Below are 15,020 nucleotides of genomic sequence, written 5' to 3' on the forward strand. Positions count from 1 at the left end.
GGCCCTATAGCTCAGGGGTTAGAGCACTGGTCTTGTAAACCAGGGGTCGTGAGTTCAAATCTCACTGGGGCCTAAGGCAGACATATATGTAAAAATAAAGAATATTTTTGAGATACAGCGATAGCACAGTGGTAGGACGTTTGCCTTGCATGCAGCTGACCCGGGTTTGAGTCCTCCGCCCCTCTCAGAGAGCCCGGTCAGATACCAACAGTATCCCGCCCACACGACAGAGCCTGGCAAGCTCCCCGTGGCGTATTCGATATGCCAAACACAGTAACAACAAGTCTCGCAATGGAGACGTTACTGGCGCCTGCTCAAGAAAATCGATGAACAATGGGAGGACAGTGTTACAGTGCTACAGTGCTATTGTGTTTGCATCTATGAAGTTTCCGAGCTGTATGCATGAATTCATGTATTTTTTTTAAAATGTGAATGAGAGTCTACTGGGTAAAGTATTCTTGGTGTTTGATTATTTAACTGTATCCTACCATAGTCCTAGAACCCAGGGGACTCATTTGGTAGGTCTGCTGCAAATCGCAGGACCCTGGGTTTATACCCACACTCAGCTGTTACCCCTCAGAACAGGGAGCCAGATGGGGATCGGCGGGATGAGTCTCCACACAAGGCCCAGGACACGCTGTGGCCGCACAGCAATCAAGAGGCTTCAGCACTCCAACACTGTTCACTGCACACCACACCCCTCTTTTTGTCTGAAGTGTGAGTGCACATTCTGCTGGGCCCATACATCTGGTGAGAGGCCAGTAGTCTGAGGATGATAGAAAGCAGGGCAGGGAGAGAGAAGGAGAGAAAGGGGAGGGAGAGAGAGAGGGAAGGAGAGGGAGGGAGAGAGGGAGATAGAGTCAGAGAGAGAGGGAGAGAGAAGCAGAGAGAGGGAGGGAGAGAGAAGAAGAGAGAGGGAGAGGGATGGATAGAGGGGGAGAGAGGGAGAGGGATGGAGAGAGGGGGAGAGAGGGAGAGAGAGGGAGGGAGAGGGAGAAAGAGGGAGAGAGGGAGAGAGAGGGAGAGAGGGAGGGAGAGTGAGAAAGAGAGAGGGAGAGAGAGTGAAAGAGAGGGAGAGAGAGGAAGAGAGGGAGAGAGGTGAAAGAGAGGGAGAGAGAGGAAGAGAGGGAGAGAGAGTGAGAGAGAGGGAGGGAGAGAGGGGGAGAGATGGAGAGAGAGAGAGAGATGTAGGGGGAGAGTGTTGCCTACTGACCAAGTAAAAGAATGCTTGATTTTTCATTCCCCCTTTGTCCTGCTCAAAGCTGGGCAATTTCCCAATACAGGAGGTTTCAGTTTGGGGAAAATGCACCCTCGTAAATGATTTGTAAATGTTGTATGAGGAACAGCACAATCTTTGCAGATATGTCAAAGCTATATCAAAGCAGGTCGTTCTGACCAATAGCATTATGTCGAAAGGGTCACCAGGTGGCTGACCAACGGTGCATGGCTCTGCTCATTGTCCCATCCACTTTCCTTTCTTTTGGGTGGGCTGTGGAAACATACTTAAGTCTGTACCTATGCTCTGAATAAACGCACGCATTCATGCCATCTCCTGAATGACGGAACCCTGTGTGACTCGAGTGCTGATTTCACCCTGACGGTCCTCCCCTGGCTCGGCCCCGCAGCGCCGGATGCGGCAGGAGAGAGTAGAAGGGGGGAGCAGCCGGTACCTGATGCAGGAGCCCTGGAAGGTTCTGGAATCACTGATCCCCGCTGCTGGGCCTGTGGAGCTGATTCTGGTTCAGGGGGCAAAGGTCCCGCAACCCTGCCCTGCCCCTCCCATTCCTACTGACTGATCTGGGCCTGGTGCCCTCAGACAGCCTGAGTCGGGCATGGCCGCTGGATGGGTCAGCCAGAACCGGTGTCCGCTGAGGCCTGTCCCGGGGCTCCCTGTATCCACGCAGGGCCGCGGGGCTGCGTGGGCAGCGCTGCCCATGGCCTCCTCCTGACCGGTCAAACCGGACTTGGACCCGTGTCTGTATCAGGCTGAGATGTGTCCAGTCAAGGGGATGCTGCCCGGTCACTGCTCTACTGACCGCGTCCCCGTCATCAGGGGGGTCTATCCCGTCCCCAAACCGGGTCTGGGCTGAGTCCACACACGCACAGAGACGCCGGCGGAGCGGACTAGGATGCCTCAGAGACCCTCTCAGACGACCAGAGTCCCCTCAGCCCACTGGGCACCTGCTGAGCCTGGGGGTGTTCCCCTGTGCGGGGACACAGGGCGTGGGCATCCCCTGAGAGCCTGGTCCCCTCAGCCAGGACAGGAGACCTTCACCGAGGGCCATTCTCTTGGGAGACAATTATATAGGCCCGTCCAGGTGAGGGTTCGTGTAGGAGGTTTGTGGGGAGGGTCTCTGGGGTAGGTAGGGGGGATGTACTGCTGTAACCTGTTCTCAGGGAACACATTTGTCTGTACTAACTCAGTGTACTTTGGTTGATGCTGATATTCATGAGGAGGAATCAGAGCTGAAGACCTGTCCCAATCTGAGGGAGATCAGGTAGGTGATGCAGGGTCCAGTGCTCACCAAATGAGGAGTGTCCAAGTTCATGACGATGCTTATTTGTGAGCTTGACCTCTGCCCTGTCCCTGAATTCTAGGCAGACAGAGCTCCTCCCCTGAGGGACAGTCCCACCAGGCCACTCCCCTCAGGTGACCAACCTTTGAGTAGCACAGAAACCATAAATCCTGACCTAGGGTTTATATCAGAGTTTGGATACCTCCGTGCCCCGGGTTTGAGAGTTAGACTTCCTCGCATTAGTAATCATTCCTATTAATAAATTAATCGCATCACCAAGCTCTGTAAGCTTGTAGAGCCCCAAGCAGTACTTGAAATTGTCTTTGAATTATTATCATTATCTTGTTTGTAGTTCTTAATTCTCCCAGTAATATCAGGTATTTATGAACAGTTCCTCCTGCCATGCACAAGGTCCTTCCCTGGGATAATTTCTTTTGTTTTAATTGAATCAGGGAAAACCAGGACATGAGGTAACACCCACTCACCCCGCTGTGCCTGCTCCTGGGTTGCAGCCTTTATGGGGACCTGAGCGCCCCCTGCTGCTCAGTCTCCTTCCGTTATTTCAGTGACCAATTGCCTTGGAGCATCTGAATTTATGGTGGCTCCTGAAGGGTTGCCACCAGGTCACTGTCTCCACCTCATTCCTCTATGGGCCCCACAGCGCACCTCTGCTCTGAGCACCTGGAAATCATATCCCTCGCTGCTCCTGGGGCTGAACCTGTTTGTAGTTCTGAGTTGGAACGACCCCTCCTGGGGACTCTCTGGAACCTGTAGGGCTGCACACTCTCCCCACACTGCCTTCATCTGCCTTCAGTGCGCCCTATCAGGGGAACAGGGTCCCACTGTCCATCAACTGTCCGTCAGAGAGCCTAACTCGTCCAAGCCCTGAAACACACTCACCATGACCAGGGAAAATAATCCGGATGCGAATATGATGCACTGCCAGGAACAAGTCCAAGTCAGGCCCGGGCACAGTCTGTCTAAGGCTTGTGCAAGTCAGGCTCCCGGAAAACCGTTTCTTCCCAGTCCTCACTCATGGCCCAGACAAGGACTGTCCCAGAGGAAACTGTTCATCTAACACAGAATTTGCATATCCACAAGAAAGACATCAGAAATCCATGAATAGTGGGTAAAAAGTAAAACCAAATAATTGATCTATGAAAGAATTTCATGTGTTTTTTGATGTTTCTACTGGAACAGTACAATTTTCTCAGTCATCTCCCATATGATTTTGAACCTGTAAAAATCCTGAATGTAGGTATCAAGCAGATATATTAGCTGATTACACACAAAACTATCATAATCTCTGATAATTAAGTTTCTTTGATGTATTATGTATTGGAGGGGAGCGGGTTGAGCTTTCCTCCCCACCCCGACCAGGGCTCCGGCAGCCAAAGACCTCCAGGACCAGCCACCACCATGCTGAGACCACTCTCCGCACACATGAAGGTACTGACTGACGGACAAAGTCACGCGGGTTCCGGGGCCGAGATCTCCAAGCCTACTCCAATTTGGGCCGAGCATCCTCCACCCAGATCCTCCAAATTCCAGTAGGCGGGGGTCACACCCACCAACTGGCCCCCTGGCGCCGTGTAATCCCATCAATGGCCAAGACTCAGAGACTATAAAAACCAGCTCCTGGAACCCGGGACATCCCGGAACTCCCGGACATCTTATTATGACACCTTATTATCTCATTCCTACTTTGGACAAACTGGCAGGCTACCGAATGTAGCCTGCCCACACGGCAGAGTCTGGAAAACTCCCCGTGGCTTACCCAATATGCCAAATACCAGTAACAATGATGGGTCTCATTCTCCTAAAGAGCCTTGAATATAATCTCAGGGCTAGGATGAAGGAGATGTTACTGGGGCCTGCTCGAGGCAATCGACGGATAACAGGATGGTTGTTGTTGTATTGTGACAACAGATCACTGATACAACCTCCCTGAGGGGCAGGGTGGTTGTGGTGTTGTTAACGTAGAACCAAATTGTTTGCAGGAATGAGATATCTCATTCCTACTTTGGACAAACTGGCAGGCTACCGAATGTAGCCTTCCCACACGGCAGAGTCTGGAAAACTCCCCGTGGCTTACCCAATATGCCAAATACCAGTAACAATGATGGGTCTCATTCTCCTAAAGAGCCTTGAATATAATCTCAGGGCTAGGATGAAGGAGACGTTACTGGGGCCTGCTCGAGGCAATAGACGAATAACAGGATGATTTGTGATTGTGATTATGTAGATGAGAATTGTACTTTGATCCATGAATTTGATTACCATTATCAACATTGTCATTTGGGTAATTAAGGTGGGATAGTACATTGTTAGCAACATGAAACCTGTATACTAAGGCAATAATAATCCTGAGATATTTTCCCAATTTTGCAAAGAACTCTCCTAGTTGATGGCATCAGTATGAGAAAGATTCCCTTCATGGTATTCAGCCCTTGGCATTCCTCTCTGCGAACAGCTGGGGGTCCTGTCTCTCTCTTGGCCTTACTGAGGTGGGTTTCCACTATGTCATTATGAAAATTCCCACCCAGCATTGTGTTATTAACATAGTGTCTTCCAGGGAAATGTATTTCATGATTAGGAATAAGTAAGAACTTTAAGATGACTAGGGCAATGGTTGTTGCCTTGAGAACTTGGGAAATTCCAAGTGACATCTCAGATTGGCTCCACGTACAGAGAAAGAAATGAGGGTAGACTGAGATACTGCACCATAGTAAACAGCAGCTTAATATCCAGGGACCCACATAGGTGTCTGTTTGGGGGCACAGACAGGAAAAGTGCATCAGAAACCACCACAGAAGCTTCATTTCTGGACTTGACACCCTGTGAAAGTTCCTCTGCTTGTCATAGATTTGTGTTGGCACACATGTTCTCGAAGCTGACCCTCAGGTAGGGCCTTTGTTTTCTTGATCTTCCTTGGCCCCTGCTGGACCAGCTTTGTGCCCGTATTTGGAATAAAATTCCAACAAGGTTGTCTAAGCATCAGTAGAGCTGTGGGTGGGCAATGTCCCCCTTGGGGAGGGAACAAATGGTGTCATTGTGGGTGCTCGAAGCTCAGTGTCTGATTCATAAATTGCTAATTCACCATACTAATGTAATTTGAGGATATTTTAAAGGGAAATATTGAGATGTTGGGACAACATAATAAGTAAAACTAATAATACATCTTCTGTTTCCCCCAGATGTCCAGGAAGACTGTGGGCAAACACACATGTGGCAGCCCATCCCGTGGCCTCTATCATATCTGCATGGAGTCTCCATGGACTAATGGGAGATGTGCTTATTTCTCCAATTACCGATTCTCTAGTTTTGTTGTTGTTGTTGTTGTTGTTTGTTTTTGCTTTTTGGGTCACACCTCGCTATACACTCCTGCCTCATACACTCAGGAATTACTCCTGGTGGTGATTGGGGAACCATATGGGATATTGGGACTCGAACCCGGGTCGGCTGCATTTAAGGCAAATGCTCTACCCTCTGTGCTATCGCTCCACCCCCTGATTCTCTAGTTTTTATTTCTGGGTTTTGTCAAAAACTTTTCCCTAGCTTCTTAAAACCAGGCTCATTTTTAATGTTAAGTGTCCATGCATTTCTCCCTCGGTGTCTGTCCTCCCTGCCAACCGATACCAAGTGGAATTGTTTGGTTATTCATACTGCATCTCAAAATACTTCCAAATCTGGCTCAATAAATGACATTTATTTCCTAGGAATTTTACAGCAGGTGAATTAAAGTGCCACCTCCCCTCAGCTGGAAGCGCTAAGTACTGGCATTGTCAACAGAGTGCCCTGCACCTTGCTCAGGATCCTCTGCTGCTGTCCCTCGGGGATCAGTCCCTCTGCACACATCCCCCTGGTGTCTCTGCCCTCCCCGAGTGAAGCTTCTCCTCAGCACAGACATGACGCTCCCAAGGTCAGAGGTCACAGGGATAGAGGGAGAGGCACGCAGGTTTAGCGCAACTGCATCATGGTCACAGAGGAAAGTCACAGCGAGGTTGGGAAAGGACACAGACAAGCTCTCATTACACAAAACCATGTGGTCCTTGACTTCTGACCGTGGCCACTATCCTAGTGTCATATTCACCACTCCCAGTGTCCAGTGGCAAAATTCCAGCTCCGGGATACAGAGATGCAAATAGCACACGGGACCTCACCCACAGCCTCTCAGTAAGGACTTCTCAACACTTTGATTCCATCTTAGAGAAAAGGATGGCCCATAGCAGGTGAATATGTGCATATTTAGATCTCGGATTATTTCTATTTTACAAATTAGTCCCAGGAATGCCCCTGTCTTTTCAGGCATAAACCATAGAAAGGTGATCAGGAAATGAGGGGTATACAGTAACAGACGCTGATGCCCCTGCGTCACTCCTCTACACCGCTAGTGTCCTGTTTCCCATGTCCCACCGAGTGCCACGTGTGTGATGCTGAGATGTGGAAGTGAAGTTCAGCACCAAATTCTATTTACGATTTCTAAAGAACAACTTTCTTTATCCCTAAAATGTAGAATGATCAAAGATTTTCCTGGAGCTGGAGCTATGCTTCCAAATCTGCAATGGTCCTAGCACACACTGACATCTGTTAGCTCCTGTGACAAGTGTGAAACACAAGGAGCTCAGCCACACATGAAATAGGAGTGGAGTGAAGGACTGTTCTTGAGGAAACAGTTCAAGAACCTGCCAAGCCCCCAGCACATACTTAAAAGTGATTCTTCCACTAGCGTCGGGGAAGGACCAGTGTACAATCCAACAAGAATATAGGAGTAACTGCAGGTGTTCTAGAGAGAAGCCATCTTCCTCTTGGCAGTTGCTGAAGAACAGAGAGAGATCCTGAGCCTTTCCCTCAGATGAAGCCTGGCCCTTTGAGCCCCATTATGTATCTCAGACCCTGACTCTCTGGGGAGAAAGTCAGGAGGATCAGCATCCCTGTTATCTCCTCACTCAGCACAGCTGCCTCCCCCACAGTTTTCTGACATGTTCAGGATGTGTTTGTCACACTGTGTCTCGCACAGTAATACACGGCCGTGTCTTCAGTGCTCAGCCTGCTCAGTTCCATGTAGGTTGTGTCCTTGGACGCGTCTATAGTGAGTTTGAGTCTGCCCTGGAACTTTGGTGCATAGCTTGTACCACCATTGTCAGTTCGTATCCATCCCATCCACTCAAGACCTTGTTCAGGGACCTGCCGCACCCAGTACATTGCGTAGCTGGTGAAGGTGTATCCAGACGCCTTGCAGGAAATCTTCACTGATGTCCCAGGTTTTCCAACCTCAGCCCCCGACTGCACCAGCTGCACCTGGGAGTTCACACCTGTGGACAGCAGACAGGAGTGGTTGGACTCCACTTGACTGACCCCATACTCTCAGCCCAAGGCATGAGGACGCTTACCTGCAGCCACTGCCACCAGAAAGAGAATTCTCCAGGTCCAGTCCATGGTGAGGACTGTGCACTCAGGGGCTTCTGAAGGTGTGGGTGTGTCTGCTGTGTGATGTTGTCAGGACACAGACACATCTGTATTTAACTTAGTGTCCCTCGTGTAATTTGCATATTCATGGTAAAGGTAAAGGTAAAGGCCCTCCCGTTGATCGTCGATTTGCTTGAGCGGGCCCAGTAATGTCTCCATTGGAGACTTTGTTGTTACTGTGTCTGGCATATCGAATACTCTCGGAAGCTTACCGGGCTCTGCGAGAGGGGTGGAGGAATCGAACTCGGGTCGGCCATGTTGGCTGCTTGTAAGGCGAACGCCCTACCCGCTGTTACTTACTCGAGCATATTCATGAGGATGGAGAATTCATAGATGAAGACCTGGTCCAACCTTAAAAGGGGCTGTTGGAAGTCACCGGGTCCATTCTCAAGGGAAGTGGAGAGGTCCACCTTCTGATCCTTGCTTGAGGAGATGAGACTCTGCCCTGTCCCAGGACTCTGTGCACACAGAGCTCCCCCTCCGGAGGACGAAGCCCTTTCAGGACCTTTCCTTCAGGGTCCCCCACATCTGTATGGCCTGGACCCATCTGGACACACCTAGGCTTTGAAATTATTTCTGGGATCCTGTAACTCTTCAAGGGATGCCACAATGAGACTACAAAATCATCCTAATGCCCCCGTGGTTTCAATTGGAGATATTAAGAAGTCCAAAAACACCCCCTCCAGGGGCTGGAGAGATAGCACAGCGGGTAGGGCATTTGCCTTGCACGCGCCCAACCCAGGTTCGATTCCCAGCATTCCATATGGTCCCCTGACCACCGCCAGGAGTAACTTCTGAGTGCAGAGCCAGGAGTAACCCCTGTGCATCGCCGGGTGTGACCCAAAAAGCAAAAAAAAAAAAAAAAAAAACCCTGCATACAATTTTTTACTGCCTTGTCAATATGATAATTGTTCTTCCAAAATGATACGTGGGCACAATTTTATCTTCTCTGTCGTACATGTATTTTAATTTTCGTTTTCTTGAGAAAAAAATTTAGTTTTAGTGAAGAAGGAAATCCATACTGAGGAGATTTTTGCCTCTCTGCACCTATTTCCCCCATCTCTGCACCCTTTTTAGCCTGCAACTCTGTGCTCTTGAGACTTGGCGCCCCCTGCAGCCCGGTCCCCACCCTGCAGGGAGAGCCTCTGGGCTCTCGGGGCTTCAACCTCTTGACATCTCTAATAAGGCAGGGTTGAATCTTGGGACTTCTCTTCAGAAGCCTTGTTCAGGAGTCATATTATTTTATGGGCTTTTTGATTTGGTTCTGAGCCACACCAAGCAATTCTGAGGTCTTGTTCCTGGCTCTGTTTTCAAGAATTGCTCAGGTAGATGCATCCCAGGAAAATATTGACAAATCAAGTAGTTGTATATATAAAAGTTAAAAGGTGACTCTGAACATTCTTAGCTGAGAGTATCTGGAAGTAATAAAATAAATAATTAATTCGCTGAAATAAAAATAGTAAAAACCATCAAACTAAAAGAGGATTTAAGTCTTTAAGTAAAGACTTTAATAGCATTGTCCTCCCGTTGTTCATCGATTTTCTCCAGGTGGCCCAGTAACGTCTCCATTGTAAGACTTGTTGTTACTGTGTTTGGCATATCAAATATGTCACTGGGAGCTTTCCAGGCTTTTCTGTGTGGGTAGAATGCTCTCGGTAGCTTGCCAGGCCCTCCAAGAGGGGCAGAGGAAATGAGCCCAGGTCGGCCGCGCGCAAGGCCAACACCCTACCCGCTATGCTATCGCTCTGGCCCAAAGAATTTAATAGAAACAAAAATATATTAAATTTGTTACATTAATAGTTTTTCAAAAATCAGATGTGAGTCTACCACAGCTGCTAACAAGTTTATTCTATAACTGTATTAGTAGGGCAACTATAAGTAAAAAAAGTAATGAATTTGATCAAATTAATGAAGTTTTATGGAACATATGGATTGAACTCTAACTTTTTCAGTGATGCAGAATAGCATTATTTAAAGAAATTTTCTTAGAGAAATGCAAATTCTCTTAGAGAAAGAGAGATCCGTGTTCAAGAGAGCACATGGGCTTCTCCAAATGGGAAAAATCCTTGAGTTCTAATTTCTGGTCAGACATGTTAGAAGTCTGGAAAACATCTTTCCACCCAGCAGGAGGGAAAACCTGACCAAGTGTAACTCATAGACTCACTACTTTCAGTTTCTCTGTGAATAGTAAGAAAGGGGAGATGGACAGAGCAGTAAATTAGGATTATCTAAAGAAATTTACTTAGAGATATGCAAGGAGAGAGAGAGAGTGGAGGGGAGGCACAGGATTATGACAGGAAGGACAAAGACAGCCCAACTACAGAATCTGGTCATCATCACGTGAAACATCCTTCTCCTTTATTGATCCCTAGGAGCCTGTATGGGTTCTGTGTCTCTCTCTGTCTCTCTGTCTGTCTCCCTCTCAGGTGTATTGATTTCAATACAGACATTGAAATGTTATTGTGTATATTCCTTTTCCACCTGTCTATATTTAGTTCTTATCCAGTGATCAGATCTAACTATTCCTGTCAAATTGATCCTTCTCTGTCCTCCACAAACCACACACTTGTAGCAAGCTTTCAACCATTGATCCGTCCCACTGTCCCCTGTTAACTGACACTGAATATTAATCTCGTACCAATGTTTATATCCCACAGAAGAGTGCATTTATTCTATATCTGTCCCTTTCCTTCTGACTCATTTCACTCAGCCTGATACTCTCTATTTCCCTCCTTTTTTTGGGTCACCCCTGGAAATGCACAGGGGTTACCCCTGCCTCATGCACTCAGGAATTACACCTGGTGGTGCTCGGGAGACCATTATGGGATGCTGGGAATCGAACCCGGGTTGGCTGCGTGCAAGGAAATCGTCCTACCCGCTGTGCTATTGCTCCAGTCCTCCACTTCCCTCCTTTTATAAGCAAATTTCATGATTTCATTTTTTTCTGGTGACTGTATAGCATTTCATTGTGTAGATGTATTGTATTTCATCCAGTCATCTGTTCTCAGATACTTGGGTTGTTTCAGAATAAGCTATTGTAAATATAATCTTGTGATGCAATAAACATAGACATGTCCATTTAGACAATTTGGAAATATATTTCCAATTAGTGTTTTGGGTTCTTTGGGTCAATGACAAGAGTGGAATTTCTGGGTCGCATAGAAGCTAAATTTTTAGCATACTGTGCAGTATCCAAATTTTTCCAAAGAGTTTGATCCCGTTGAAATTTTTACCAGCAGAGAATGAGGATTGGATTTCCCCCACATCTATGCCAACACAGAATGTTTTGGTTCTTTGGTTCTCTGGTGTGAGGTGATATCTCAATAGTGTTTTAATTTGCATTTTTCTGATAAGTGATGTAGACAATTTGTTTATACCATTCTCTGCCTCAAATTCTAATTTAAGGACATATCCATTTAAAACCTCATTTTTAGATAGGGTTTGTTTTTCTCTTAGATTTTTCAAGTGCTTTATATAAGTTTTAATAATCCTACATAAGATAAGTATCTGGGTCTTGCACAGGGACTATAAAACCCAGCTCCAGGAAGAGAACAGCGCAGAGTTTCCTGCCCCTGCGCCTGGCTGTCCTCAGTGGAGACCCTTGGAGGAGGGCGGGTTGGGTCTCCCTCCCCTCCACAAGCAGAGCTCCGGCAGCCAAAGACCTCCAGAACCAGCCACAACCATGCTGAGACCACTCTCCACAACATGAAGGTACCGGCAGAGGAACAAAGGCATGCACATCCCGGGGCTGAGATCTCCAAGCCTGTTCGGATCGGGGATGAGCACCCTCCACCAGATTCTCCATCCTACAGTAGGCAGCGGTCATACCCACCAACTGGCCCCCTGGAGCCATGTAATCCCATCAATGGCCAAGACCCGGAGACTATAAAACCCAGCTCCCAGAAGCGTGTGCCGCGACATCTTATTATCTCATTCTTGCTTTGGACAACTTGGCAGACTTCAAATGTAACCTTCCCACATGGCAGAGTCTGGCAAACTCCCTGTGGCGTACCCTATATGCCAAAACCCATTAACAATGATGGGTCTCATTCTCCTAACCCTGAAAGATCCTTGAATATGGCACTTTTTAAAATCTCAGGGCTAGGACGAAGGAGACGTTACTGGGGCCTGCTCAAGGCAATCGACGAACAACAGGATGATCGTGATTGTGATCGTGACATAAGATAAGTAAAGTAAGTAAAGTAAAGGCCCTCCCGTTGATCATCGATTTGCTCGAGCGGGCCCAGTAACGTCTCCATTGGAGACTTTGTTGTTACTGTGTCTGGCATATCGAATACTCTCGGTAGCTTGCCGGGCTCTCCGAGAGGGGCGGAGGAATCGAACTCGGGTCGGCCATGTTGGCTGCGTGCAAGGCAAACGCCCTACCCGCTGTGCTATCGCTCCATCCCTTATAAGATAAGTAGTGAGTTACATAAGATGAGTAGTGAGCAGATATTTTTCCCCAGTTTGGGGGTTGTCTTTTGATTATGGTCATCATTTCATTTACTATAATTGGGCCATATTAAAAACGTAGCTGACAACTCAAAGTATGAAATGAGTGAAAACTTTGGCTCCACATTGATCCAAAATAGTTTATGTGAGGGAAATTGAAAGAAGAAGACAGTGACCATGTGTTTGTACTCAGGTGAAACACAAAACGTTTGTCATGGGCTGATCACAATCACAAAACCAAATCACCTTCAATGTTGGGTGCAGAAAGAGACTAGTGAGTCATTGACCCCTCAGGTGGAATTGTGACCAATGTGGATGGGTCATTGCAGGTTCAGAGTCAGGACACAACTCACATGTCTTTAGAGCAAAGGGACTCACTCAGCCTCTGTGCACACAACAAGGTCCTAGGATGTGGTTCCTCCTTCCACAAACACAAGGTGAAACAAAATCAACTCTGGACTCACTCCCCACTGCCTTCTCAGAGAGTTACTGGGGCTCAGCACTTCCTCCTCAGACTAAGATGACCTCGGTTACTTTCTTTGTTTCCTGGAACCCCAAATCATTAACTAGTGGAGGTGATCATAGTCGTGTTCACATAGTAACAAATACAGTAGCCATAATGCACACACAACACACAACCGCAATGTTCAGTTCATTTTATTTCCTCATTCAGCCATGGAGTCCATTATTTCTCTCCTTCAAATCTGTTTGAAGGGCAATGAACATTGTTTTCTTCCTTTTCTGAGACTCCTAAGTCTCCTTGTCAGTGTTTTCTTCAGGTCAGAGAGCACTGAGTGGATTGTTTCTCTCCACACACCCACAGAGCATCAGTTGTTCTGGTGTTCTTACCTGGATTCAGTCCACATCCATTAAATAATAGAATTATAGTTTCAATATTCCTGGCATTCATCGACACTACCTCCACTGCCCAGCCGTCACCACACTCCAGGACACTTCCTGGACCCGTGCGGCCGCAAAACATCTGCGCGACACATCATAAGACAATAAATACCCATCTTCCGGAATTGTCGTACCATATTTGATAGGGTTCAAATATGGTAACACCTACAAGGGTGATTAGAGGTCGCCCCAAAAGCCTCTATCCCTCTCGGAGAGACTGGCAAGCTACCGAGAGTACTCCGCCCACACGGAAGAGCCTGGCAAGCTATCCGTTGTGTATTCGGTATGCCAAAACCACAACTGTTATATGCCATAACTACAACTGGTCTCATTCACCTGACCCTGAAGACTTCACGGACATGGCAGCAACGACATGGCAGCACTGAGAAGGATGAGAAAGGAGAGGCCGACAAAATCTCAAGGCCGAACTAGGCTGCCACAACGAAGGAAGACAAAAATGATCGTCTGTACTTTCAATGCACGTACGCTAGCATCAGATGTATCCATCGAGGACCTGATGGTAAAAGCGCGAATGATCAAGTACGACATCATTGGTCTGACCGAGACAAGAAGACACGAATCTCACCATGCCATTTTCGACACTGGAGAAGAATTGTTCCTCGGAACATGCGATAAAAGAGGTGGCGGAGGCGTGGGTGTTCTTGTCAACACAAACTTGGCCATGAGCATTGATTCATTCGAATGCCTAACAACCTGAAACGGATGTTTACATTTGAATAGATGTGGCTCACTGCCTGCAGTTTCTACCTTCGTTGTCTATGCAAAAACATCTCATTATGAGGAAAGAGAAATCGAGAAGTTCTACATGGAGCTGGACAAGTTCTATAAAGAAGACCACACGTTCTACAAGATCATTGTGGGTGATTTTAATGCCAAGATAGGGCCGAGAAGACCAGCTGAAGAACTTCACATCGAGACCCATGGCCTAGAATGGAATGAACAGGGTGAGAGACTGTCTGAGTTCATCATGTCAACCAGGACCATCCATGGTAACTCACAGTTCCAGAAGGCAGAATCTAAAAGTTGGACATGGGAGTCTCCCAGTGGACGATTCCATAACAAAATAGACCACATCATATTCAATTGACGGTTTTGCCTGACCGATGTCGCTGTTGTCCCAAAATTTCGAATGGGATTGGACCACCGTCTCCTTCGTGCAAAATTCTACTTCACAGAGCGGGGAGAAAGGGCTGCAAAGTTCAAAAAGAGAACTCCCAGAAAGACCACCAACTGGGAACTCTTTGGCATTATTGCGGCAACATGGGAAGATGCCATTGTTCACAACATTGACGAGGAATACGATCGACTGGTTCAGCATCTCCATGAATGTGCGAGGAACGCCAAGAGAGAGATAGCCACAAAAAAACACCTGTCTTCGAAAACTCTTGAGCTAATTCGCCAGCGTGGTTTGGCGCATGCCTCAGGCAACCCCAAGCTAACGTCTGAGCTCGCAAAGCAGTGCAGAGATGCGATCAAGGAAGACCTCAAAGAGAGAAGATCAGAAGTACTGGTAGATGCGGCAGAAGCTGGGAAAAGTATTCGTAACGCCCGCCTGTCCTTCGCCAACTACAAGACCAAGATGACTACCCTCCGACGTCCTGATGTATCCATCACATCCTCCAGAATGGAAATGGAGAAGATTATTCATGACTTCTACTCAAA

At 47.5% G+C, this 15,020-nt stretch overlaps 1 non-coding gene and 1 gene segment (V, D, J or C); one reads left to right on the top strand and one right to left on the bottom strand.

Moving 5' to 3' along the window:
- Positions 1-73, top strand: TRNAT-UGU (transfer RNA threonine (anticodon UGU)). The gene has a single exon. It is a non-coding gene; the product is annotated as a tRNA-Thr (tRNA).
- Positions 74-7,502: 7,429 nt separating this feature from the next.
- Positions 7,503-7,996, bottom strand: LOC130023151 (immunoglobulin heavy variable 1-3-like). The segment is given in 2 exon segments: positions 7,503-7,831; positions 7,910-7,996. Coding segments are annotated over 2 exon segments (375 nt in total).
- Between the last annotated feature and the right edge of the window lie 7,024 nt (positions 7,997-15,020).

Source organism: Sorex fumeus, unplaced genomic scaffold (assembly GCF_029834395.1).
Source record: "Sorex fumeus unplaced genomic scaffold, SorFum_2.1 ptg000022l, whole genome shotgun sequence".
In the NCBI taxonomy this organism is placed as follows: domain Eukaryota; kingdom Metazoa; phylum Chordata; class Mammalia; order Eulipotyphla; family Soricidae; genus Sorex; species Sorex fumeus.